At 41.2% G+C, this 26050-nt stretch overlaps 1 protein-coding gene across 4 annotated transcripts in view; it reads left to right on the top strand.

Annotated features, from left to right (window-relative positions):
* Positions 1-367: 367 nt before the first annotated feature.
* SRPK2 (SRSF protein kinase 2) overlaps positions 368-26050 on the top strand; it is a 134115-nt gene continuing 108432 nt past the window's right edge. For 2 of the 4 annotated variants that reach the window (XM_048942491.1, XM_048942499.1), the window contains exons 1-2: positions 370-530; positions 614-698. In XM_048942491.1, the coding sequence (XP_048798448.1) occupies positions 515-530; positions 614-698 (101 nt within the window). In that variant the 5' untranslated portion in view covers positions 370-514. Of the gene's footprint in view, positions 531-613; positions 699-26050 lie in introns of all 4 variants that reach the window. The other 2 variants (XM_048942521.1, XM_048942512.1) reach the window with 2 other exon arrangements.

The raw sequence follows: 26050 nt of genomic DNA, 5'->3' as shown, positions 1-26050 counted from the left end.
GCTCCTGGAAGGGGTCAGAACTGCCCCAGGCCTGCTGCGACACGGAGCAGTTCTTACCCGCCCTGCATGCTTCGGGGTGGTACGAAACGGGACTGGGAGGGCGCGCAGGGCCACCACCCCTGAGAACAGCGCACTGAAGTACATACAAACAAGAGAAGCCCAACAGTTCCCGGCGCGGGGCCGGTCTATTTACCAGGACAGCCGGGGCAACACGCCAGCACCGCACCACGCACCTACCCCTCCGCCGCCCCTCAGGTGCGCTTCGCCACCTGCCGCCGCCCCGCCCCGCTCCCGCCTTTCCGGCCGCGGCTCCGCCACCAGTGCCGCGCCTGCGCACTGTGAGGCGGCGTGCAGCGGGGGTGTCGCTGCTGCCGGCCGGTGCCCGGAGCGCGGACGCGGGGCGGCAAGCGAGAAGGCGGGGCAGGGCAGGGTCGGGCACGACTGGGCTGGGCTAGGCTGGGCTAGGCGAGTCGGAAGCGGTGCTCGCACGGGCCCGGCGGGAGCGTGCGGCTCGATGAACTCACGCAAAGGTACCGCGACGGGAAGCGGGGGGTGGCAGCCGGGGGCTGCGTGGCCATCCTAACACTAACTTCGGTTGTTCTCCTCTCGGCAGTATTGGCCCTGCAGGCTCGCAGGCGGCGGCCGAAGCAGCCCGCGGCGGCCGGCAGGAGGGACAAACACCCGCCGCCCCACAAAAAGTGAGTACGGAGCGCCTGGGCCGCCCGGGACGGAGCCTCCCTCCCCCAGCTGCTCCCCGTGCCCCTCCCGCTCCGCTTCCCGCCCCATAACGTCCCGCCCGCGCCGCTCGAGATCGCGCCTGGTGCAGGGCTCGGCATCCGCACAGCGCTGCCCCGCACGGTACGCCTGGGGCTCCGCTGTCTGTCTCTCGGTTGGCCCTGCTGTCTGGCTGCGGGCGGCCCGGTGCCGCGGTACCATTGCTGCCTGCGGGCACGTCCTGCCCTGGAAATGGCGCGTCGGCATCTTCAGACCCCGTTGGTCCCGCAGAAACTGGCACAAGTTTGTGTTTCTTCTCCTGACTTCATGTAACCCTTTACATTCCTGTCATCCTCCACATTTTCTTGTTCTCTGATACGACTTTTACCATGTGTTCAGGAACACTCCCACATCTCTGGACTGCTCCTCTGCCTGGGATGCTGCTGCACTTTTCTCTGATTTGTAACTGCTCCCCATAGGATCACATGCTTCTTTCTCTAGCTTTAACTGTACTTTGTTCAGTGAGGCCCTATTAGTGACCCAGTATGTGCAACCTTGTCTCTTGACTTTGCTTTTGTTTCATGGAGGTCCTGGTGTTTGTACACCTCTCAGAACTGGGGAGCTGGCTGTGATGGGTGGGCACGTGTGTGTGATGGGGTAAGGACGTGGCCATGGGGTGCAGTACGTGATGCAGAGGGGAGTGCCTTTCCATTTTATTTCTGTGAAGGAAATAATAAGTTACCTCTGATCCCAGTGTTTGTTTTCTTAGAAATGCTGAGCAGGTTTTTTATCTCCCTTTGAGATGAGTAAAACCCTTGTAGGATGGAATTCCATTACAGTGATCATCGGTCTCTAATGGTTGTCTTTCACCTACATCCTGTTCTGCTGGTGCTTTTTTTGTCCAGGGGTGTGCAAAAAACATCCTTTTGCTTTCAGTTGTGTGAAGCTGGAATTGCTGCAATGAAAATTAACTTTGTGCACAGGAGGCACATTGTGATGGAATTGGTTCTGTTGTTTCCCAACACCTTTTGGATTGTTGGTTTGTAACTTTATGTACATTTGTTTTGCTGCTTTGAAAACACAAATATATCTTATTTTATAGGAACTGTAGGTTTGGAATTGCGTTTGCAGCTTTTGGATGAGTCTTAACCACAAGTTTATTCATTTTTGTTCTAGTTAGATGATCACATTTAGTACATTCTTTTTTTTTTTTCTTCTCTTTTTTTTAAACCAGGGCTGACTTGGGATGTTTTGCTGAATGAGTTTGTAAAAAATTTGCTTTCGCAGCCACGTTAGTAAGCACAGAACTGGTGCTTTTTTAGTTAGAAGAAACTGGCTGCTGCTTCATCAGGGAGCACAGCCGGCTGCTGGCCGGCTGCCATCCTGAGTCGGCAGTTCCAGATGCGGTGTCCCAGTCTGCTCAGTTGCCTCGGGAAACGGTGGTTTTGCTGTGGTAGACAGTGGAGCCGTTGCTTCTTTTCTGCTATGTTTTTCTTCTTCAAACTGCTCTTCTACTATTGAGACCGACTCTGTTTTGTGCTTCTTGGGAAATGTCTTGCGAGAATTCTAGTCTATACAGTGCAATAGTTTAGGATCCCAAAGTAAAGTGAGAAAACAAATGTTGACAGAAGTGTCAGGTTTGTTCAGTTCTTAGCCTTGCTTTAAATCCAACTGCTGCTGCACGTACTGGTGTGCTTGAGCTGCAGTTATCTGATACACATCAAATGCATTGGAGCTGCAAATGAAAATATTGTTTTGGGGGTAGAAATTCTGTACCAAGTTCCTAGTAGCAAATTACATAATTATGAATTACTCAGTTTCAAACCAAAAGTAGGGTGTTTTTTTTGCTTGTTTTTGTTTTTTTGTTTTTGAACTGTAGTTCTTAGGCATACCCTTCTCTGTTGGGTTGAGACTTTATAGAGCAGCTTCCATTGTTGCTGGTAACAATGTGCTTCAAAGGAGCTGTGGGATTCCTCCTCTAGAATTGGCAAGGGGAGCTACATCACATTGTAACTTACATGCAGGCTTTTGTTTGAATGGTATTAGGATAATGACACAAGAAGGAGAAAAAAAATTGCAGTGCTCTTTGATGCTGAGTGGCCTTTTGTCTGTTATGACCTTGATTGCCTTGGAGGGCTGTGTAATCAGTCCTGGGATTGCTCAGTATTGACCCCTAAGTCAGTGATGAGAGCTGGTGGAGGTGAACCCAGACTGCTTTTGAAAAAGTGAGAGTAGAAGGTAAATTAATTGTGTTATGAAAATAAATTTGTTTTGAATCAAGTCTATATCTAGAACTATGCATAGTAGCAGAAATTACAAATTGTGGATCTGAGGAATCACAACCGCCTGAAGCTTAACAAGAGCGAGCACTGGGTTCTGCATGTGGGATGGAGCACCCCTGGCTCTGTGTACTGACTGCGGGATGAGAGGCAGGAGAGCAGCCCTGTGGAAAGCAGTCTGTGGGTTCTGGCTTATGGCAAGTTGAGCATGAGCCAGAAGTGTGCCATGGCAGCCCAAAAGGCCAATGATGCCCTGTGGGGCAGCAGCCCAGCACTGCCAGCGGGCGAGGGGAGGCCTTGTCCTGCTCTGCTCTGTGCTGTGCAGCCTCACCTCCTGCACTGGGTGCAGTGTGGGTGCCACAGCATCAGAGGGGCATGAAGCTATTAGACAGCGTCCAAAGGAGGGATATGAAGGTGGGGAAGGCTCTGAGGGCAAGGTGTGAGGAGCGGCTGAGGACTCTGTGTTTGCTCAGCCCAGAGCAGAGGAGCCGAGGGGAGGCCTGATGGCGGCTGCAGCTCCTCAAGGGAGCGGAGGGGCAGCGCTGAGCTCTGCTGTGTGTGACAGCGACAGGGCCCGAGGGAACGGCATGGAGCTGCGTCAGGGGAGGGGCGGGAAAAGGGGCTCGGGAAAGGCTCTGCACCAGGGGGCGGTGGGCGCGGAACGGGCTGCCCAGGGCTGTGGGCACGGCGCGGAGCTGCTGGAGTTCAAGGAGCGTTTGAGCAGTGCTCTCAGACATAGGGGTTGAATTTTGGGCGGTCCTGGAGCTGGGCTCAATCTTAGAGCTTCTTTTCCAACTTGGGATTTTCTATGGTTCTATGGCCTTACTTCTCATTCAGTCATCCAGACTACTGGAAAAGAATAATATCTTATTAAAAAATAATGGCTAGCTCTTGACTTTGATAATAATAGATGGACTTGTATGCATTGTGTACGAACTGCTAATGTATTTTTTTGAATCCCTTTGCACAGTATTACAGTGACTTTAATTACTTTTTGCTTGCAGAGCTTATGAAAACTGTTTTCATCTGCTTTTTTGTAAAAATAGAAGTATGTCTCAATATATGTATGTTATGTGAAATGTTTCATTTGCTCATTCATTTTTGACTACCAGCGGTCTGAAGCCGTAGTAGGTGGGTATCCTGAATACACACCCTATTCCAGAGTGGATAAATTTAAGACGTCTGCTCAATGTTGGTTTTAGGGGTTTATTCAAAATGTCAAGTTGATAGGATTGCAGCTCTTGTTTCCTTTCTTGATAACCTTTTGCCTTCTTGCTAAAAATAGTTAATTGGAACTTAACCTTCCTGTTTCTATCAAATTTTCCTAACATTTCATTAAGCTGCCTGTACCACAGGGCTGCAGCTGTCGGTAGTTATCGTTACTTGTCCACTTCACATATGTAGGCTTTGGGTATTTAACACTGTGCTTTCTTAAAGAGAGCAGCATTCAGAAAGATCTGGCAGAAAGATATGAAGTTGATTTTAGTTAGCTAGCTATAATACTGACATCTTCTTTAAAGAATAATTTCATAGATTGATTTTGGAAACTTAAGCAGAAGATGTGATGTGTTTGAACATGAGTAGCAGAGTCAGTCTAATGTTCACCTTTATAATGTGATAATAGAGCAGATACTGGACTTTTTGTGAAATCTAATGGAATCTAAAGTAGGTTTTGATGTAAAGTAGCATGTGTGTATTACTAGACTAGATATGTTCATTTACTTTTGAACTTCTGGTGTAACGTACACAGAAAGCATCACGCATCTCTACTACATCTGATTTCTGAAATGGAAATAGCTCCGGAGTTTCTCATATGCTCAGAAGATCCATTTGCAGAGTTGTGCACTAAAAGTAGTTATTGTCATATAAGCCTCAGCACATTCATTATCTTACAGATGTCAAGATTTGTGCCTTTTTGATTAAGCAGTGAGTGTAGAACCTGAGACTTTAATCTCATTTATAATAATTACATTTGATGAAATAACATTTCTATTGAATAAAAAGAGTGTAGCTCAGCACAAACCTCTTGAACAAGAGTGCCTTAGTTGGGAAAGGAAAGTGACTGCATTTTCTGTTTTGAATTGTATTGAGATGAGTGGTTAGGGTGTAATTTCAAAACAAAGGACAGGGCCACTCCTTCTGCAGCTCATTTTGTTTTGTTCAACTTTTACTAACTGTAACTATAGAGTAGGATGGTAATAAATTTTATGGGCAAGTCCTGGATGTGGGTTTTGAAATAGAAAGTCTTCCTTTTGTTATTAAGATGAATACAGCCTGGAAGTTATTGGCTTCTATTTTTAAACTAAGGCTTGAAGATATATGTGGCAATTTTTATTGAATGAATGAGAATGCCAGATTGTATCATGAATTTAATTTGGTTTGACAAAAATAATATGATGGTTCAGCGTTTAGTTTTGGATAACCTAAATTCTTTCCTTCATGTTGGTGTGTAAGAATTCATTCCTATTGCTTGGCTTCTTGATGATGTCCTAAATATCCTGTTTGGCCATTTTAACAATTCATTGTGTGGGAAGGGGAAAAATGGCTAGAGGATGCAGAAAATGTTACGTATCTTGACATAGCACAGAAGTAAAACTAGGTAAGAAATCTGTTCTCACAGGTGTGCTAGGTATGCAGTTCTTTTGCTGCTGCTGTACAGCGTGGTGTTTCTCAGTTAAAGTTAGTATTCATTCTCAGGCATTTTCTGCAATAGGAAGTACAGTAGAAGGGTATGTGTCTAAAGTAGAAATGTGAGACAGTGAAAACGCTAGATGAAATCATTGCATCAGATCGAATGATCTCAGTTTCCTCATGTAGAGGAGAGGTGCTGGTCCTGCTGAGGAGCAGACACGACATTTGTGTTATTAATTTATTCTTAAGGATTTTCTGTTTAAAGCTGATTTCTGTTCTAAATTTCATTAATGTTTTTCAAGGCTTGCTATCTTCTATTGTGTTTTCAGACAGCAAGCTAGAAGTGGTCTTGACTAATGAACCATGGGGCAGCAGTGCAAACTATGTATGCTGCTTGTAACCATTCCTGTGCTTGGAGTGCGTTCACTGCATGCTGGTCTATTTGCTATCATAAAGTCTGCAGTGAAAGAGTAAATCTACTGAAAACTGTTTTTCTTTGGTCTCTGGCTGTGATTGCCTAAGAGGAGGACAGTGAGCTGTAAAACTTACCTAGCTTCCTTTTCGTGCTTCCCTTGAAAGTGAATATATTATTAGAAAATACTACTAGATCTTAAAGTAATCTGACATATGGAATTTGTATATATACACAAATGTGTACAGAATAATGTATATAGAACCTTAAAACTATTTTAGTCCTTCTTTGAAGCCTCCGTCAAGATATGGATGAGGAAGACTAGATAGTTGGTGTCAGGAAGTTACAAAAGTTTTAATGCTTCCTCAAATGTTTGTTGTGCTTGGATAAAATCATCGCTGTGACAACTAAGTGGTTTCTCTTAAGAGTATCATCCATCAGATAGTTTCCGTGCACTTAGGTGTTTGTTTGCTGGATGGGTTCTGTTAGTTGACCCAAGGCTCTTTGTATGCCTCTGAGGATTCCTGTTTGAGAATGACAGTACATTCTCACAGTTGGAGGCAATCTTGTGTCGCTTTCTCAGTTGCAATGTGTTCAGGGGCTGTGAGTGTAAATGGTGACTTAAAACATACTGTCAGGTGCCCCTCTGTGCTTGTTGATGCAGGCCTGCCCTGAAAACGCTCTCACAAAGAAAGAAGCTTTTCCCTTCTTCCCACAGAAGATCACTTCTGTGTCATACCTCACAATTTTTGTAGTGCAGTAAAGCTTTCTCAAATTCAGAAATAAAACAGTGAATCCCCTCTACGGATGGAGGTGTCATCCCCCATGGATCTGAAATATGATTTTATGCTGTTCTTAAGCAATGCGTATAGCTGTAGGTTCCTGAAAAATCTTCAGTGTGTAATGTACTTCTAGCATGAGTTTGAGACAGTCTTTCACGTCCTGACGTGTTGAATTGTATTGAGAGAAATGCTGCTCAAGAGGGCTGGTCAATGAAAATTGGTTTTGGCTCTGTATGGTTCTCAGGGTGGTAGCTTTCTGTCCTAGATGGTGTGATATAAAACCAAGATGATAATTTAGATTCAGAATTTAAGAACTGTATCAACAGTGAGCCATGTTTTTGTTTGTTTGTTTTTGGACTTGGAATAGTTTGCTGAAGACTGTCAGAAAAGGCTGTGTTCATTTTTAGGTGCTTTTAAAGAGGATTGGGAAGGATTCAGAAGGCTAGTACCCCAAGTTATGCCAATATCTAATGAAGGCAGGTGAGGTGATCTCAGTCCTGTACAGAAAGATAGGGATAGGATGGTTAATAATAAAAACATAGATCGATAGCAGTTGGATTCATAATCACTTCATTTTCTTAACGGATACAGTTGTAATTCTGTCCAACTCATACTTCTGTAATATAGCCTGCACTATAATAAGCAGTAACTGATTCTGTTTCAGTGGAGAATTTGATATTGGGGCCCTTTTTGTTAGGTAGTTTAAAAAAAAAAAAAAAAGAAAAAAAAAAAAAAGATTTGAAGCAAAAAAATTGTCTTTACACCTGTTTTTCCACTATGCAGTGTTCATACCTTTAAAATACCATTGGCTTTCCTGTATTTGAAGTGATAATCCCAGCTTTCTGGTTTTTCTGTCTGTACCTTTTTGTCTTTATGACTCACATTTGCTTTCTTATTTCTCCCTTTTAATTCAGCTGTCATGTTGTAAGCAGGTAGTATTCTTCCTTTTGTGCCCCCTTCTGTACATCAGTAACACACCCTTTAGGATGAGCTCTGTTGTTAGAAACTATTGTTTGGATGGTTTCCTGATCATATATGTGAGAACTGGTTGGGAAGATGAACATAATGTAATGAAGCACACACGAGGGAGAGTAATTGCAGCAATCTATATCTGTTGAAGAGGAAGTTAACCGTAGAAAAAGGTTTTGTGAGTAAGTTTTGGGCTGAAAAGATGGTCAAGTAAATTTCAAAGTGAACCTCTGTCAATGTAGTAACATTTTTGAGTTATTGTGTACCATTTTTAAGTTAGCCTGGGTATTTGGCAGTCCTGTGAGAAAAACGGAGTAAGTTTAAATACTGTCTATTATTTCTGTCCAGGAAATCAGCTGGCATGTTTTTAACTTCTGTTTGGCGTCCTTTGTAATGAAGTCATATTCTGGGGAGTCTCTTGGTGTTAATGCTAAAGGAATGTTATCTTGGATTTGTTGGCTAAAGACAAACCACAGAACTGACTCCTGTGAGGCAGTGTTTCTTGATAGTGTTGTTGCCTTATTTTTTTTTCCTCAATTCTAAAGCTAGTCAATTCCAAATCAATAATTCAAATGTAGGAGGCTAAAAGAATCAAGGGCTTCAATTGCCTTCAGCTATTGTCAATGCTTCGTTTGCAGTTTTTGAAAATGGAAGTGAGAATTCCATAGCTAAATGTCAATTATATTTTCCTATCCCTGAGGAAAAACATTTAGTATTTCTGTTGCTTTTTGCTGAGATAGAGGTCAGAGCTGGTCAGGTACAATATCTCTATCTTAAATTCTGACATTAAATTCAGTTGTTGCTAATTTTTAAACTGTTCTATAATGATGCTGTTCTTGTATTCATGGTTCTAAATAAAATTCTCTCTGGGGACGTGTTTGTTTTATCTCTTCATTGATCTGTTTCTTCTGTTTTCTCTCCCCATTCTCCCCAGTTATTTCTGTACTTGATTGTTGTTCCCTACTTGCTGCCCTCCTGCTGCTGTCACCCATATGTGATGTTATTCAGTCTGGAACACCTGCATTGGTTTGTATGGTTTGTAATAAGAGATGAGTCTCCTAGGTAGCTGCATTGAGTTTGCAGATGTTTGGCTGTGGTGCCCCTGTGACCGGCTGCCTTGGAGGTTGTGGTGAGAAGAGGAAATGCATAACTGAGCTGTATCTGCAGGGCAGTGCATGCAGTCAGCAGGACAGGATGCCTCCTTCCTCCTCTAGCCTGTGTAAGGAAGAAGCAGCTGTTTGCTCTACAGAACTGCTTTTGGTTCAGGACTGGATAGTGATAGGACAAGGGGGAATGGTTTTAAACTGAGATGGGAGGTTTAGGTGAGATATTAGGAGGAGGTTTTTCACACAGAGGGTGGTGACGCACTGGAACAGGTTGCCCAAGGAGGTTGTGGGTGCCCCATCCCTGGAGACATTCAAGGCCAGGCTGGATGTGGCTCTGGGCAGCCTGATCTGGTTGTTGGTGACCCTGCACATAGCAGGGAGTGAAAGTAGCTGATCATTGTGGTCCTTTTCAACCCAGTCCATTTTATGATTCTGTGACTTCCCTGCCTAAACTGTTTGTGAAGGATTCAGTGTAAAATTCTGAATTCCTTTTAGGCAGCTTCTGAAGCTTAGGCTGCAGCCAGGGTTTGTCCTGCTGAGCTCCGGGCGTTGAAGCAGGCTGGGTTGTGCTGTTGAACAACAGGGAGCTCTGGAGCTACGTTAAGATAGCAAGTTTTATTTCTGAATAACTGATTCCCTGAAGAAAATGAAGCATTATGATCCACTTGGAAAGTAATTGAAAGAATGCCAGTTAAGTGCAGCTGAGGGGGTAGGTTAGGGAGGTACACAGCAAGACAACTATATTTGAACAAGACAAATAAAAGGAACTATTATACAGTAACACAAATGAACTTGTATTTCTGTTTGAAAAGGGGCTGGTGATACACAGCCTTGGAGGTGTGATGAACAGGAAGTGATGCTGCAGAGAGCGAGCTTTGCAGCAGTGGAAGAGTACTGAGGTAGGAGTGAGCTTTATCTTAAGCACAGAGTGAAACACATTAAGCATGAGCTGCCTCAAAAGGTTGTTCTTTATGGATTGAAATTCCATGGTTACTTGGAAGAAGTATTGTGTTAAGGTTCCTTCTGACCAACTGTGCAAGAGAAAGTTTAATAGAGCAAAATGTGTGGTTCCTGATATAACTGTTGAAAAGCACTAATGTAAGAGCAGGCTAACTTAAAAACAGTGAAAGTGGAAATGATGGAGGCATTTAGGAACCATCTAAATATGCGAAGTAAGAAAATCCCTGAGTAGAAGAGATTTGCACTTCTTTTCTTGCACAAATATTTTTATTTTTGAGAGCTAATTATAAATAATTTTAAACAATTTATGTGACTGTTTAAATAGTTCTTGATATTTATGCTTATGTCACGTGGTTCTCGTCTTACCATCTCCAGAATGATGCAGTAGAACATGAAATTGCTGAAAGGTAGGGATAGCAAAGGTGATCAAAGGGATTGGACAGCTTCATTTATGACTGGTGCTTTTCAGATACATGAGGATGGTTAAGGGATGTCCTGTGGTTATGCCCGAAAAGCAATAACTGGTATAGAATGTGGATTACAAGTAGCTTGTTGTCATTTTTTGTTACAAAGCAGTGATATCTGGAGAGTGACTTTCATGTGAAGATTTTATTTTTTTTTTAATGCAGTGTGAACAGCAGAATGACTCTTCGCCATATGTTGTAGAGGCCAAGCTGTAATGAGTTGAAGAGGGATAGAATTGTAGAACCATCAGTACTTCTTAGATATATTGTAGTAGAGGTGCAGTCTGACTTTCCAAGCAGGTGTTTGCTGAAGCAGTCATGGAAGTTCTTTCTAATTTAGAGCCACTTCTGTACTTATCTCTGATTATGTTTCTGGCACCTAGTGGTATGATACTGGCCTGGATAGACACTTGATCTGAATTAGTGTGGTAGCTCTTTGATTTGTAACACCTCCTTAGACGATCACTTGCAGTATCTGAAGCACCTGTGATCGGTATCTTTAAGTCCAGATGCAAAAAGGCTGGAGTTATCTAATGTGCTGTTCCCATAAGCGGGGAGAAGCTGGGAAACTGAAGTTAACAACTAACTCATATTCTGCATTGAATGAGTAGAACATATATTTGGAAAGAGCACTTGTGAACCCAGTAACCCAGTGTAAAGAAGAAGGGGCTGCAGGCATGCCTTAGCCAAGGAGTACAATGTGCTGAAGGAATGGGAGTGCTGGAAATGCTCCTTTTCCCGTAGACTTCGATGCCATCTGCAGGTCTGAGTGTGATGCCGAGGTGAGGCTGGGGCTTCAGATTGTCAGTGTGTTTGCCTTCGTTGCTGTGAACAGCTCTGTTTTAAAGCTCTGGTTCTCATGGTTACAGAGTGGCTTGGTAATTCACTTGCCTGTGAAACAGGAGTTAAGATGCCTGAGGAATTTCAATCTTGTTATTTCAACCTGCCTTGAGCAAGTGTCAGTCACGGGATTACAGGCTGTGCTGGGTTTTGGGCTCTGGGAAGGACAATACTTTACATCTTTCCTAAATAATCAGGAGCAGAAGACTGATGGAGGTAGAGGACAAGTGATTAAAATGGAGGCTTTGCTCTTGAGGTTTTCTAATACTCAGGCATCACTTTGCTGACTGGTTGAGGCCATGTAACTCTAAGTTGCAAAATGAAGGTAATGATTTGGACCTGGATGTATTCAGATGCTTAAATCTTTTTTTTTTTTTTTTTTTTTTTTTCTTCTTTTTAGTATAGCAGTCGTAATTCATCATTTTATGAAACAAGGAGTCCTAAAGGAATCAGGAACTTACTCTTCTTTCAGGTTCCCTTTTGTGGTGCCACACGGCACAGTATGACAGATCCAAGAATCTCTTCCCAGATGGGAATGGTTTAAAAATCTTAGCAGTGTCAGGGGAAACTTGAAAGGGAGCAGCAGCTTTGTGATACTATTATGAGATCTAGGTCAAAAGAATAAGAATGATCTTTGCAGATGAGTATCCAAAATCATTTTACCTCTGTCCTGTTGCTTGGGGCTACATGTCTAGTATATAAGCAGCGCAGGTTGGTTTCTGCATCTCACGATGCTGATCCTGGATTTTAATAACATTCAACTAGAATTTGATTAAGAGCTTTGCTTCTTTTTTTCTAATGTAAATTAGAGATTCTCGTATACTTGGTGTTTCACAGAAGCGCTTGCTCTGTATCAGCTTGTAAATCACGCACTGTGTCAACAGTCTTGAGAAGATAACACAGCAGTTCTGGTAGGTGCTTCCAGCATTCTGTGGTTTACAGAGTCGCTTTTTAATGGGGGACTGGCAGTCTTGGGAACAGGGAGTTAAGTCACGGTCAGGGCTCTAAGCAAAGCTGGATGTGAAAACAGTGTGAATATCAAGCTGACTTAAGATGTGAGGCTGAGGCTGCCAAATTTTTAATTCACCAGATACTTGTTTGATAACTACTTTGATATTTAATATGGAATGATTACTTTTAAGTATTGCATTCTCATTGCTATTCCAAGTTGTGTTGCTGTTTAGTAAATCCAGCTCCTATAAACTAGGTAAAAGCTAATGTATTCAGTAGACCTGATTTCCCTCAATTGTCTAAAAACAGTTTTTGAGGGTTGATGAGTTTATCTTAGAATGTTAAAGGAAAAGTAGTAAAATTCCTCCATATTCTACGTGAGACGCATTGTAGAAAATCAAATTATTTTTCCTGTTATTTGTACTGAGAAATAGAATAACTGTTTTCTTTAATGCTTATTTTTGAGGCCAGAAATGCCTGTTGTGTATAATAAGAATGTTTATCTTAGGGGTGAAGATCTCATGATAAACTAGAAGTATACCAGACTCCCTTCCCTTGCCCTTCTCTGGGACATCTATGTCTCAAACCTTGCCTTGGCTGGTGAAAAGCTTGCTTTTAGTAGCTGTGGTTGAAAAGAGCATTACAATAAATTACAGGTCAATATGTGTATTGAGGGGAAAATATTGAACTTTACTCTTAAATTTTTCTGTCTTTTTGTCATAGCTTTTTCCACGTTATGCCTGATACACAGAATTCACATTGTAGACCACTGGTGATTAGAAGGGAATGTGATTTGGATAGTAGAATTGGACAAGATCAGTGGACAGCGTTTATTTTTAGGGATATTTGACTCAAGCAAATGCTTTGTTTTCATTTTGATTTATTTGAAATATCCTTTCATGGGAAGTTCCATCTATCTCAGTATGTTTTGTAGGAGAGTACAGGACAGCATCAGGGGCACCAGATGTGGTCGGCCTAGTTTTGAGATGCTTAGCCATTTAGCCGAAGGTGTCAAGTTAGACACTCAGTATGAGTTGACACTACTGGGTGAATATGATGGAGCAGTTGGTAATTTTGGTCTGTCATTCTTTCTGGTAAATTAGGAGTGTTTTCTCTTCAGGCTAGTCTATGAGAACGCATGGCCGGCAGTCCCACAGCTGGCCTGTGGACTTTGCTACTTCTCTTTTGCTGCTGTTTCAATGTCTCAATCCCCAGATGCAGCTGACTTTCCTTGCAGGGCAGTCTTGAACCTTCTGATTAATTCTGGTGTTTGTGTGTGGAATTGTCTGTGTCTGCTGCCAGCTTCTCTGACCTCAGATCAGCTGGGAACCCAGAGATGTGTGCCTGAGCTACTGCAGTTGCAGGAGAGCCAAAGAAAATAAGCACTGGGAACAACTGCGTGCAGAATCTGTTGTTTTGGAGTCCTGAAGCAACTGGAGAGTGCAGTGACAAAGCACTTGGAACGACCAAAACTGAAAGTACCTCAGCATTTGCAACTTAAATAACAGACAATAGGAGAGTGAGTGTGTTGAGGTAGTAACTCAGGTAGTTTAAGAAAAGGTTAAAAAGCAGAACAGAAAACAGCCAAACAGTGCCTTACATTTGTAATAGTTCTTACATGTTCCAATCTACCATCATGTGTTTGTTAGTTCTCTGACATATCTTTTTTTTTTTGCAACAGCTTGCTAAATGCTAACATGGTGGTCTGATCATAAAAAACATGTAAATTAAGCACCTTCTGATGTTGTAACTGAATTCATTACACCACAGCAAACCAAACACTTGAAGTATGTTAAAGTTTTAGTGAGTAAAGTGATTAGTGATTGTTGCAAGAATTAGCAAATAGTTAAAAAAAAAAAAAAAAAGCAGAACCAAAACAGCATGTGTGATATTTCACTCATAATATCAGAATGTAGTGGAGAAAATGTGGAGAACTTACCTGACTTGTTTATTTATTCAGAGTGTTTTTAAGACAAAGTTCTATTCAAGGGCAATGGAACTGAACTTGTGCTATCTTCTTCCCTATTAGAGTTCACAGCCGGAGATATTAACTTGAACTGAAGCTGCACAAGGCTTAAATTAGTATGATTTGTGCATGGTGGAGTATTGGGAACTGGCATGTTTGATTTTGCAGTGATTGCTGTAGAGCAGGAAGGTGAGCTCATAGCTGGTTCTGAGAGGCTTCTTCCCAAAGCCCTTATTCCAATCTTGTTCTGCAGTAGTATTTCAGTTTGGTGCCATGAATTTTACATCAGTAAAGTGTTTGTATCCTTAATTTTTTCCCGCAATTGATGATATGAAATTGACTTTGCCAACATGTTTGTTTTGAGAAAAATGACCTTAATAAAAACAAATGGTGTATTTCATAGTTTGTAGGTGATTGGTGTAGATAATAAATAGCATGTATGTATGTATACTTATACAAAATATTGTCTTTACATAAGCAACTTCATTTGGGGATCTTCATACATAGTTTTTACTCAGTCTCTCACCCCTCTATGAAGGTAACAGTCCAATAGCAGGGATGAGGTTGGCAATCCAGTAACTTTAAAAAAAAAAAAAAAAAGTTGATAATAATATTGCCTTTCTTTGTGGGTTGGCTTCTTGGATTGTACCTCTCAAAGCATGGCAGTGTTGTAGGCAAGTGTAAGAGAACAAATTGCTTTGTTTCTGTTTAAGATGGTTCCCTTCAAACAATTATTTGGATGGAATTAAAACTTAATCAGGAATTAAAATCACCTTCATCATATTTCCTGATATTAATTTCTGTTTTTTTATCAGAGTGATGGAGAACAGCAAAGCTTGGATTTGCTGAAAATAAATTCATACGAAGAATAAAAGCAGTGTGAATGGTGACATGTCTCAGTGACATATACTGTCAGTATATACTTGTATGTGTATAAATAAATAAAAAAAGCTATTCCCTTCCCTAGCAATACATTGTTTAACTTTTTTTTAGAGGACAGTAAATTAACTGTATTCTGAACTCTTTTCTTTATGGAGACTGAGAGATTGAATCTGTTTGGGCTTCCATATGCCAGCTGAGTTCTTTCTCAGCCTGAAGTTGTTCCCTGCTCATCTCCCATACTGGCAGTGTGGACTTCCCCCAGTGATTGCTGCAGCATTATAGAAATGAAGCTTGGACCTGTGTTTTCGCAGAGAAGAAGAGGCACTTGTGCATCCATCTTTATGCCTTCTCCTGACTTTGAGAACCTCTTCTCACTGCGTCGTTGCATCTCAGTTTCAAATAAGGCTTGAGCCTGTTATGTTCAAGGTTCTGTTAAGAACAGAAGAAATGGTCACTGTTTGCAGAGCCAGGATCATCAGGATGCTGGCAGTTTGTTCCTCTTGACTCTGAAAACTGCCTTGGTTGTATTCATGTGTTTGGCAGTGCATTCCACAGTTGGTTCTTTCTTCACTTTCTTTGCTGTCCTGTTAATCCATATGACAATCCAAGTTAATGCATGAGGATTTTTGTGTAGTGGTGTGTGTTGTTTGTATTCTTTGTTATCCTTGTTACCCCGTTACCCAGCTCCTGGGCTGCAGTCCTTGGACCTGTTGCTGACCACAGGTGAGCTGTTGGTAGCTCTGGGCCTCTGTATCACCCTGTGACTCTTCTAGTCCTCTGCACTTTTTCACATCTTTACTGCTTTACGCTGCTTTTTATTCCAGCATGTGAAGTAGTTCATTTAACACAGAATAACTAATATTTATTGCTATGTTATTCACAGATGCACACAATAGTTGTTGCAATAAATAGTTATACAAAGCTAAGCTACAGCTGCGTTTAGCAAGTAGTGGTCATTTGATCAGTAGACTGTTGCTCTTAAATACTAAAAGCAAATCTCCAGGCAGGTTGAGACAAGTGAGGCAAACCTCAGTAAATCACAGTGCCTTTGTTAGAACCTGACCGCAAAGCCCATGGCCAGTTAGGAGCAAAGGCAGCACCATGTTTACTGGGCTACACTGGCTTGCTTTGTGTGGTCTGTAGAGAGGAGTAACCATTGCTTTTTGTTCAGGTAACTTCAATGCAAATATACTGAATTCATGCTTATTAGCAGCAGCCAGGAAATGACAAGGAACAAATTCAGTGCTAATCTGGTGATGCCTCGATTAAATCGCATTTTGTATCTTTTTCCACAAAAATGGATGACTGTGGAATTAAAAAGATGAAGCTCAGGACTGCACATCTGAGGGGATGCTTGCAAGTAGCTCTCCTACTGTGCCAGCAGTACATTTGGAGAAAGCAGCTCTTTCTGTCTATTTGCAAAATGTTAAGGGGATTGGCTTGGAGTTAAAAAACAAAGGATTTAAATTTTACAGGAAATCTGTATGGCCTTTAACTGTTTTCTGAGCATTCTGTCAAATGATCTCAGTGCTGAGAAGCAGTATTAGATAACAAGAAACTTCTCATTTGCTACTTGTATTTGTAAAGGTCTCTTCAGGTTGAACCTTTTTGAAGTGGTGTCTGCAGTGTTGGTGGTCTGTGGAGCAGCTTTTGGCTTTATTTGTTTAGATGTTTTTTCAGCATTTCATTAGAAAGCTGTCATTTCTTCCTAAAGGAGCTCTTATACTTGTGCTCACTGAAGAAGCTTTTTTAATATTTAAGTGGACGAAACTATGTAACATTGCATATTGAATAGAAATTTTAGCTGAAATCATTGAAAAGGCTTTGACAGCGCTTGCAAGGTCTGGTCTGTCTTTGTTATAGAAATTCTGACTGTATTCTGAAGTAGTAAATCTATGTCAGGAAAGAGAGATCTTAGAAATACTGTAGAGAATATATAGTGTATTTCAAGGTTGAAAAGAAAAAAAGAATGATCTTAGTAGCATTCTTCTAAGATTTACAAGAAGTATAGTTATAATACCAGTCTATTCTTCACATTTCTATGTAAATATATAGCATATAAGATGTGCTATAATGATACCAGTTTGATTAAGGAGAGATTAAAAAAAAAAAAGAATGCAAAGTAAATAATTAAGCACTATTACACATCTCAGAGTGCTGCACAGATTAAAGAGAAGATGTATGAAAAATTTTGATTTTATGTTTATGTAATCCCGTATCACAGATTTCTTGGCACTGTAGTAACCTTGGCTCTGTTTTGCTTTTGCTGTAGTTACACCTCTCTACTTGCCATCACAAATCCCAAGTACTTCCAATTCTCTTCCTTTGCCCACTAACTCATATCTTAATGCTTTTACTGTCTCCTGTTCTTCACTTGGGCCCCCCTCAATAAATGCAGCTGTTTTTTTCTCTTAGGCTTTATGTACTGCAATGCTGACCCTTCTTTGCTGAAGTCAGTCGCCATCTGTGTGAAGATCTGAGCTTCTCCTGCAGCTATCCCAGTGTTTGTGATGTGCTAGCTGGGCAGGCACTGCTTGTGGGCACTGCCTCCAAGTTCCGCCTGTTGGCCAGCATGTGCCTGCCCCTCAGCAGCTGGGCAAGCCAGGTGGGAATGCTGGGCTTGCCCTTGTTTTCCATTAATGAGGGACTAACAAGGATTTTTTTCTTCTTGGCTGCCGGCAACAAACCGAGGCCCTCAGCCGCTCCTCACACCTTGCCCTCAGAGCCTTCCCCACCTTCATATCCCTCCTTTGGACGCTGTCTAATAGCTTCATGCCCCTCTGATGCTGTGGCACCCACACTGCACCCAGTGCAGGAGGTGAGGCTGCACAGCACAGAGCAGAGCAGGACAAGGCCTCCCCTCACCTGCTGGCAGTGCTGGGCTGCTGCCCCACAGGGTAAGGCTGGCAATTGTTTGAGAGAGTAAAAATAAAAAATTGTTTACTAGAAGAAAAGCGAATTTAAAAGCAAACTACTGGTTGAAAATAATTGTTCAGATTTGTTTCTGCATGCTTGTTCTGTTTCCAAGAATAGGGAAATAACTGCTGCTATACAGTTTGAAAACAGTGTTGCAAGTCTTTGATTTAAAATGTAATTGATACATTTTTTTGTCTATTTGTGTTTAGCAATAGGGACAAATGAGCAGAAGTGCCAAAGTCTTGTTGATCAGCCATTACTAATGCTGCATAATAAAGAATTAGATTCCTGAGATGTAATATGAATGAAAAACAGGGCTGTGTGTAACCACAGGACTGTGTTATGTGTAAATGTTGGTTTGGATCAGAAGGAAAAAGCATTGGAAAAGCTGTGTAAACACTAAAAACTTATTTTCATGTTTGTCCTTTTTTTTTTCTTTTTCCAGCTAGTAAACCTGACTTAATAATAGGAATGTTTGAACATTGCTTTATCTCTTGTTAGATAAAATAGGGCTTGTTCTGCATTTTAGTTAGCATAATTAGGGTGCTCAGATCTTCTTGCCATAACAGCAAACCCACCGTAAACCAAAAGCAAGGCAGGTGGGAATATGCTCTCCTCCACTTAGTGTTCAAGGAAATGAAAGGGATAACTTCTAAAAATCGTGTTCAGTAGCTGTATTTTTTTCCTCTGAAATTACATATTTGAAACATATTTGGAAACTTACTGAACGTTGGTTTATTACATAATGTAAACCAAATTATTTGATAGTAGTGTCTTATTCTGTCCATAGAAATTATTTTATTTTAAAAAGAATTTACTACTTTAGGCTTAATTGACCTTGACCATTTCCTTTGTTTTGGGTGGACAGGAATATTAGACTTTTCTGTATTGGGGAAAAAAATTGTACTCAATAGATTTCTCAACCTTGCTTGAATGTTGATGTTTTCATGTTGGCTTTTGTGATTATTCAGTCCTGTTGAAACAAACCACTAGGTGGCAACATCAATTAAAAAAATTCTGAGAAGTGCAATTAAATTTGTCATCTAAAATGGGACACTGAACAGTAGGTTTGGTTAAAGTGAAAGCATAAACTTTCTTGTATGTTAATTTATCCTGATCTGGGAAGGAGATGCTCTGCAAAAAAAAGTGCTGGTTATTCTTAATTAAGAACTGTTAAGTGTGTACACTTGGATACAGAGGAAGTATTGTTTTCACTTTCATATGTTTGCAGTATATATTACGCATTTAGAAGAATGAATTGCAGCCATACTACTTCTTGATGAAGCTTGTTTTAGCTTGCCAGTTAGAATAAATTAGGGGGGTATCAGTGCTACTTGAAAAACAAATTCCTTTTGGCGTGCATGTAACGCTGATTGGGAACTCAATAAAATCAGTCGGAATTTACTTACTGAGGATAAACTTAGGAAGTAGTGAATGTGTCTGTTACCAACTGACTCCTGTTAGAGGATGTGCCAGTTGCATCTTTGTTGCTTTTGGTGCTGCTGGTTCTGTAAGGTAGGATGGGTTTGTACTGAGACTTATCATTAAATAGCTTGCAAATGCAGTCCCTTTCTGCTTTCAGCTTAGCACATTTAGAAACCATATCCGTATGTCAAAGTACCTGTCTTATCAAGGGTATCTTGTCCCTTTCTCTAGCTATGTATATTCAGATGCTGCCTGCTGAAGTTGATATCACAGCCTTCCTTGTGTTATTGGGAGTACATGTAGTGAAGCTGATGGCAAGCAAACAGTGGTGTTCCCACTTGAGTGCTGTTTTACTGAGCTCTTATGCACCTGCTCCATCGAGTCTGTACCATTCCATGTGTATTTTTAAAAATATCTATATAGGATGCTGATTGCTTACTTATATTCAACTTGTGTGATAATCTATCCCTCTTCCTGGTATCTTTATTTCTTAGGATTTATTCCAGATCCCTTGTACTGTCACTAATGGGTAAGTTGCTGTTGTGTTCCTGGATATTTTTGAGAAAGGAGTGGTTTCTTTTGCTTTAATTCTTGGCAGGTTTTAATTTGGTCAGGTTTTGTAATCACTTTACCAGGCAAAGACCAGAGGAGCTCATTTATCTTGTATTTTTGTAGGGAATAAATGTTTTCCTGTCTGCCATGTATTGCAGTGCCTTGGCTTCTCAGTCCTTGCATTATACATCTTCTCCTGAAGTATTTATGGTATGGGTGATGTAGCAGAGGCATTTCCTTAAAGTACTGTTTCTCAGGTAGTGTTGGAAGTGCTAGTGTGCTGCTCTGGGTCCAGTTGGCTCTGTCAGAGATCAGGTCATACTGCTTTTTAGAGAGATTGGGTGGTGCTTCATAAAGGAAGTGTTCCCAGAAGTTCCTTTGTCAACACATGTGAAGTTCAGGTGAATACAGATGATGCTCGTGTGTTTGTTTTCTGTTTTGCTGTTTTCTGTTCTTACAGGTTTGATCAATTCTTTCATCTGTTTAAAGATAAGTAATTACGTCATGTATGGTATTATTGTCAGGGTAACTTGATTCTGTGCATGCATTTCCCTCAGTAAATGTAGGTGACTTACTCTTGCAGTGTAGACATTTAAGCACTACGGGGCGGTGGAGAAGATTTCAGAACTTTATTCTGCGGTAAGATCAACTTCTGTGGAGTTCAGTGCTTAGATTTTATATAAAGTTTACTGATTCATAATTCATGTGGAGTGCCCTCAGGACATGCAGAAAGTGCTTCAGGGATGTGGGCAGTGGAGCCACATCAGTGCTGTGTCTGGGAGAACTGAGTGGGAAAGGGAACGTGAAAATTCAGTTAGACAAAACGTGTTGGGAAATGCTGTGAAGAATTGTAATCCTCTGCTGACCCAGAGTACAGTTCTGACTTTCTTGCTGTATTTTTCTTCTTTTTTGTAATTTGTTGTTGTGTTTTCCTGTAGGTGATGGATCTACTTGTGTTTGAGGTGGTCTGTTAGTGCAGGGTGGCAGCTTGCCTGCGTTACCTACTAGGATGTGGTTTCTGCCATCATGTCTGAATTCTGGTGGGTGTTTCTTCTTCTGTTTTAAAGAAATATCTGTGATTCTTCCAGCTGTTCATTTTTCTAGGGTGTACTGTAGCCAAAAATAATGCAGTGTCATTTCTCCGTAGCATCTTTCCTTCCAGGTGTGGCACATAACTTCACACAGCATGTGTCCGTGCCCTTGTGCTCTTCCTGCTCTGAATGCTTTGCTTCGTGTGTGCCTTTCAGAGCACTGCCAGGTTTGTGCTGTGAATATCACAGTGCCTGCATTACAACAAGCATACCGTGTCCAAGCCTTGCCAAATGTTTTGCCTTTAACACTTTTCTGTAGTTAGTACCTTGCTGTTGCTGCCTTACCTCTTTAGGCAGCTGCTGCCCAGCTGTACGTGTAATGCTGCAGAAAGACAGGATGTGTACTGAATGTTCCTCGTCCTTCAGGTGTCTGCTGTGGTTTGCTTGTTCTGGCTGGTTTTGTTCTGATGATTAAATGGCCCTTCAGTTTTCATTTTCTGCTGGGGGATCCCATAAAGACTCAATCTTGACTTCCACTGTTCCTGTAAAAGTAGGGTTATATTGACTTTAGCTGGGTTTCTCTCTAAACATGTCCCTGCTCACAATTGTGTCTGTGAAAACACTTTTTTTTTTTTCTTTCTGTAAAGGAGAATCCTTACTTAGGTAAAAGTGAACCAAAACCAACCAACCAAAAGGTGCAACATGTGGATTGCTTTGAACTGCTGCCTCAGGAAGTGTCGTGTCAGGCTGGTGCTGGGTTGATATCCCTGCATTTTTGTCCAAAGCTCATCGAAGTGGGAGGTTTTGTGGGACATCTGTTCACTTGTCTGCCTCACATGCAGCAAATGTCAGCTCTGATTAACTCCTTCCATTTCATCTGATTAAATTCTTTTTTTTTCCCCCCAATATTTTCCAACCTAAAGCCAAATTATTTACCTTTCTGCTTTTTGAAGACAGAGTAAATTCTGCTGATATGCACTTGGTTTCTGGCTTCCACTCTTCCAGAGGAACAGGAGCTGGTTTGGGAACTGCAGGTCCTTTTCTGGTAAGGGCGATGAGAATTTCTGAAGAGAAGACTGATGGAAGAGATGGTCTCAGGCAGTACATGAACACTCAGTACCCACTGTCTCTTTGGAATTTCTTAGAGTAGTTTTACAGCTTCTTGTTAACTTATTTTTTGGCATTCAGGAAGTGCTACCAGTATACATGGTGATTGTAGACCACAGAAAACAAAGTCTTTGGGAATGAATCACTCCGTGGCAGTGGTTCCTTAAGTATGACAGGCTGTGAAAAATGATTTGCAGTGAGTTTGCAGAATGCCATGAAATGAGGAGTTGACAGAAAGGGCTGGCTGGTGGCGGTGGTCTGTCAAACTTTGAGGAATGTCAGTAGTCTTGGTTGCAAAATCTGTAAGGTCCATCTGTTACCTGTGTGGTTTTTCATTCTTCTTCACTGCTGCTTGCTTTTGAGAAACAAGATTAGCAAAACTGGGCTCAATTCTTGGTAGCTGTGATACAAAAACATTCCTTTGTGTGTAGTAGAGCTATTTTTCTTACTTGCTTTTCCTTTGAAAAAGAACAGCAAATGCAGTGCAGTTTGGCTGCAGGGAATTAGATGACTCATTTAGTAAGTACTGAATACAAAGGCAAATAGTCTTTCTATTGTATTACAGTTTTCTCTTGTATGTTTCTATTCTCTCAGATTTTAATAGGGAAATCAGCCAAGCAGCCTAGTCTCAAAATGTTTTGAAAGATAACTGAGTTGCACACTACGAAATCTGGGTGCTCCCTTTAAACTGAAACTTCATTCTATTTGTGCTCAAGTATTTGTTTGTGTTTACAAGCTACGTGTTGAATTGTGCTTCATTTCCACCATAATAAAATGCAACTACTCTGTCAGACATAAAATCGAAAATGTTAAGAGCTGTGTAAATGATAGAAATGTTAACTTTGGTAAGTAAAATAAATAAAATGTTAAAGGCAAAACAGTTGGCTATTTATGTGCTATGAATGTCAGCATAAGGACAAATGCAGCAAGGGAGAGTCAGTCCTACATGCTGCATCCCTCCCACCAAAGGAAAAAAAAAAAAAGAAAAAAGGTGCACTTTCTTACAGTTCTCTTCAGTGGGTTTTTTTTTTTTTTTAAATTATTGAATTGATTTCTGATAAACTTGCCACAAGGGTCTGGGAAACCCATGGGAGTAAGCAGGATGCTACCCATCACTTTGTGGTGCTTCCCTATTCTGTTTGTATTGCATGGTCAATAAAAAGTCACATACTCCTTATTTAAAATGCTCAGTGGAGCCGGGTATTCAGTTGATTATTATTAGGACTGTGGGAAGTATATAGAAAGGTGGCTGTCTCTGTAATTGTCCTGATGTTACAACCATTGTGGTTTTCCTCACTTGCAGGGTGTGTCATGTTAAGTGTTATCCTGCTCTGAGGCTGCCATAAAGGATGTGAGCTGTTGAACTGTTCATGTTGTCTGTGAGCACCATCGTCTCCTACAATAAGGTTTTCTTTGAATGAAAGTTTTCTTTTTGTTTTTCACTAGAACAGTGATGTTTTGATGGATTTGAGAGAGTGCAGTAGCTGATAGTTTTGTCTGAAATAGTCAAGTGGAAAAGCTCATGCTTCTTCAGGTTATGGTATGTGCAGAATTCTATTCTTACTTGTTTTAAGCTGTATGGATAAATGAAACTCTCCGTGATAGCCACTAAGTATACAGATGGGGCTGCATAAAGTGGAGCTACTTGGTTACTGCAAACCCTAGAGACTTTTGAGATCTTCCGGAGACCTAACAGACTTAGCAAACAAATTTTCTTATGAGACCATGAGACCTTAAATGGAGTTGGAAAATGGTGGTGTAACCATGTGGTGTGTCCGCTGGACTGAGGTTTCTTGGAATTTTGTAGTCATCACCTTGCTGTAAATGCGAAGGCTGTTGTGTGCAGCTCTTTGTCTTGGATAGCTGTTTTGTGCTTGGCTTATGTGTCTTTTTACCTTTTGGAGAAATCATTTTTTTCTTCTTCAACATTCAATCTAAAGGGAATTCCAGTGGTGGCTCTGTTGGGCTGCATGATAAAGTAGGGTGGTAAAACTAGGGCTGACTTGTCAGACTTGAGACGCAGCCCTTTGTTTGGCATTTGTTTGCCATTTCATAAACTGAAACATTGTCTTACTGATATACCTATACTAATTGACAGTTTTGTTATAGATCATTGATGTGCAATTGATTTTTATCAATAACATTGGATCTGCCTGTAGGAGTGGAATTTTTGCCCTGGACTTTTGCTGTCTGGTTGCAGTACTGCTTTGATCTGATGGTGCTGTAGATTTGCCTGGCACTTGAAAGGGAACTATACTGCTGCAAAGATAATTCCTGTGCTGCAATTGAGATGTACAGCTTTGGAAAAGAAGTATCTGCTTTCTTCAGACATGGAGCTTCTGTTGAGCAGGGCACTGGATCTATGACTCACTGCTGGGTGACAGTAGGAGGCTGCAGAGGAAAAGCTGATGGAAGCTCTCACTGCTGTGTTGTATATGACCAAATCTTAAAGGGTATATTACTTGTACTGGTGCTGCTTTATTTTGGGCTTTAGACTGTGAGTACATGTGAATGTCTCAGCTGTGCTGACCAGGAGCGTGATTTTACAAGCGTTTCAGGACCACAGCGCGCACTTTCTGACCCACTGGGGTTATCATTTCCAACAAAGACCCACTGGGGTTATCATTTCCAATAAATAGCCGTGGTTCAGAGGCTCCCACTGCAGTTCTGTGAGCAGAGCAGTCCAAGCAGTGCTCTTGCTACGTCATAGGAAAACACCAGAAAGTACAATGAGTCACAGCTTGATTTTAATAACAGAAGACCAGGGAGAAGAAACTAATTTTAATTTAAATGAATTAGATCACTGAGAAGGCTGCTTGGGGATTATTTAGAAAAAGTAATCATAGAAAATGGCATATTAAATTTTTCTAGGTCACATTTCGGGAATGAAGTTTTAAAACAGACATTAGGGTTTTTATTCATATTATTTGTGAACATTTCCATGGAGATATAAAAACAAAGCATCCAGGAATACTTAGCTTCTTATTTAGGCACTTATGGGGAAAAATATCTCAGACTTGCAAAGATAAACCTTACAGTAGCTTATCGTGGGCTGAGGCATGCATAATTAAAATATTAAGTCACAGTGGATTATTCCAGCATGAATCTACGTCTGAATTTGCTTCGTTATTTGATTATGACGCTGCTAGTGATGAACTGAAATCAAGACCTTTGATAATAAATCCAGTATAAGAAGCTAAATATGATTAGTATCTAAATATTCTACTGATTTTTAGGTACTCAGAGCAGTGGCATATGTTTGAATCAAGTGTTCTTGAGTCACTATTTTAAAGGCATCTGTAAATCAGACTCTTACTGTGCATAAGACCTGCATTTAATTCTGTTTTAGGCACTTCAGGTTGTTTGGTTGTTTTTTTTTTTTTTAATGTTACGTGTAGTTTATGTGTAGCATGTGGGTATACTGGACTGAATTTGACACTGTCCCTCTGCTGCCATCTATCGCATAGCAACAAAATGTGATGGAATATTGGTGGGAAGGTTCAATGTCTACTGCCAAACCATCGACGTCTGTCTCTCATATCAGAGGAACAACATAATAAAATAGGAGGCATTACTTACATTGGCCCATGGTGTTGGAGGTAGGTTTTGGTGATACGGCATAGAGGTTGAGACTTTCCACCAATATTCCATTTGGAACAGATTGCCCAGAGATGTGGTGGATGCTGTGTTCCTGGAGACATTCAGGGTCAGGCTGGACCATGCTCTGAGCAACTTAATCTAGCTGAAGGTTCTCTGTGGAAAGGCAGCCGTTGACGTTAATCGATGCTTGCTGAATCGTAGAGAAATAGAATGGTCTGGGTTGAAAAGGATCTCGAAGATCATCTAGTTTCAACCCCCTTCCGTGGGCACGGTCACCAGCCACTACACCAGGCTGCCTAGGGATGGGGCATCCACAACAACCTGTTCCAGTAAGCTACCCTCTGAGTGATAAACTTTCTCCTAATATCTAACCTAATCTCCCCTGTCTTAGTTTAAAACTATTCCCTCTTGTCCTATTACTATCAATCCTTGTAAGCAGTCATTCCCCCTCCTGTTTATATGC

Source organism: Lagopus muta, chromosome 1 (assembly GCF_023343835.1).
Source record: "Lagopus muta isolate bLagMut1 chromosome 1, bLagMut1 primary, whole genome shotgun sequence".
Classification (NCBI taxonomy): Eukaryota; Metazoa; Chordata; class Aves; order Galliformes; family Phasianidae; genus Lagopus; species Lagopus muta.
The sequence above is the reverse complement of the archived record's forward strand: the minus strand, read 5'-3'. Positions and strand labels throughout refer to the sequence as shown.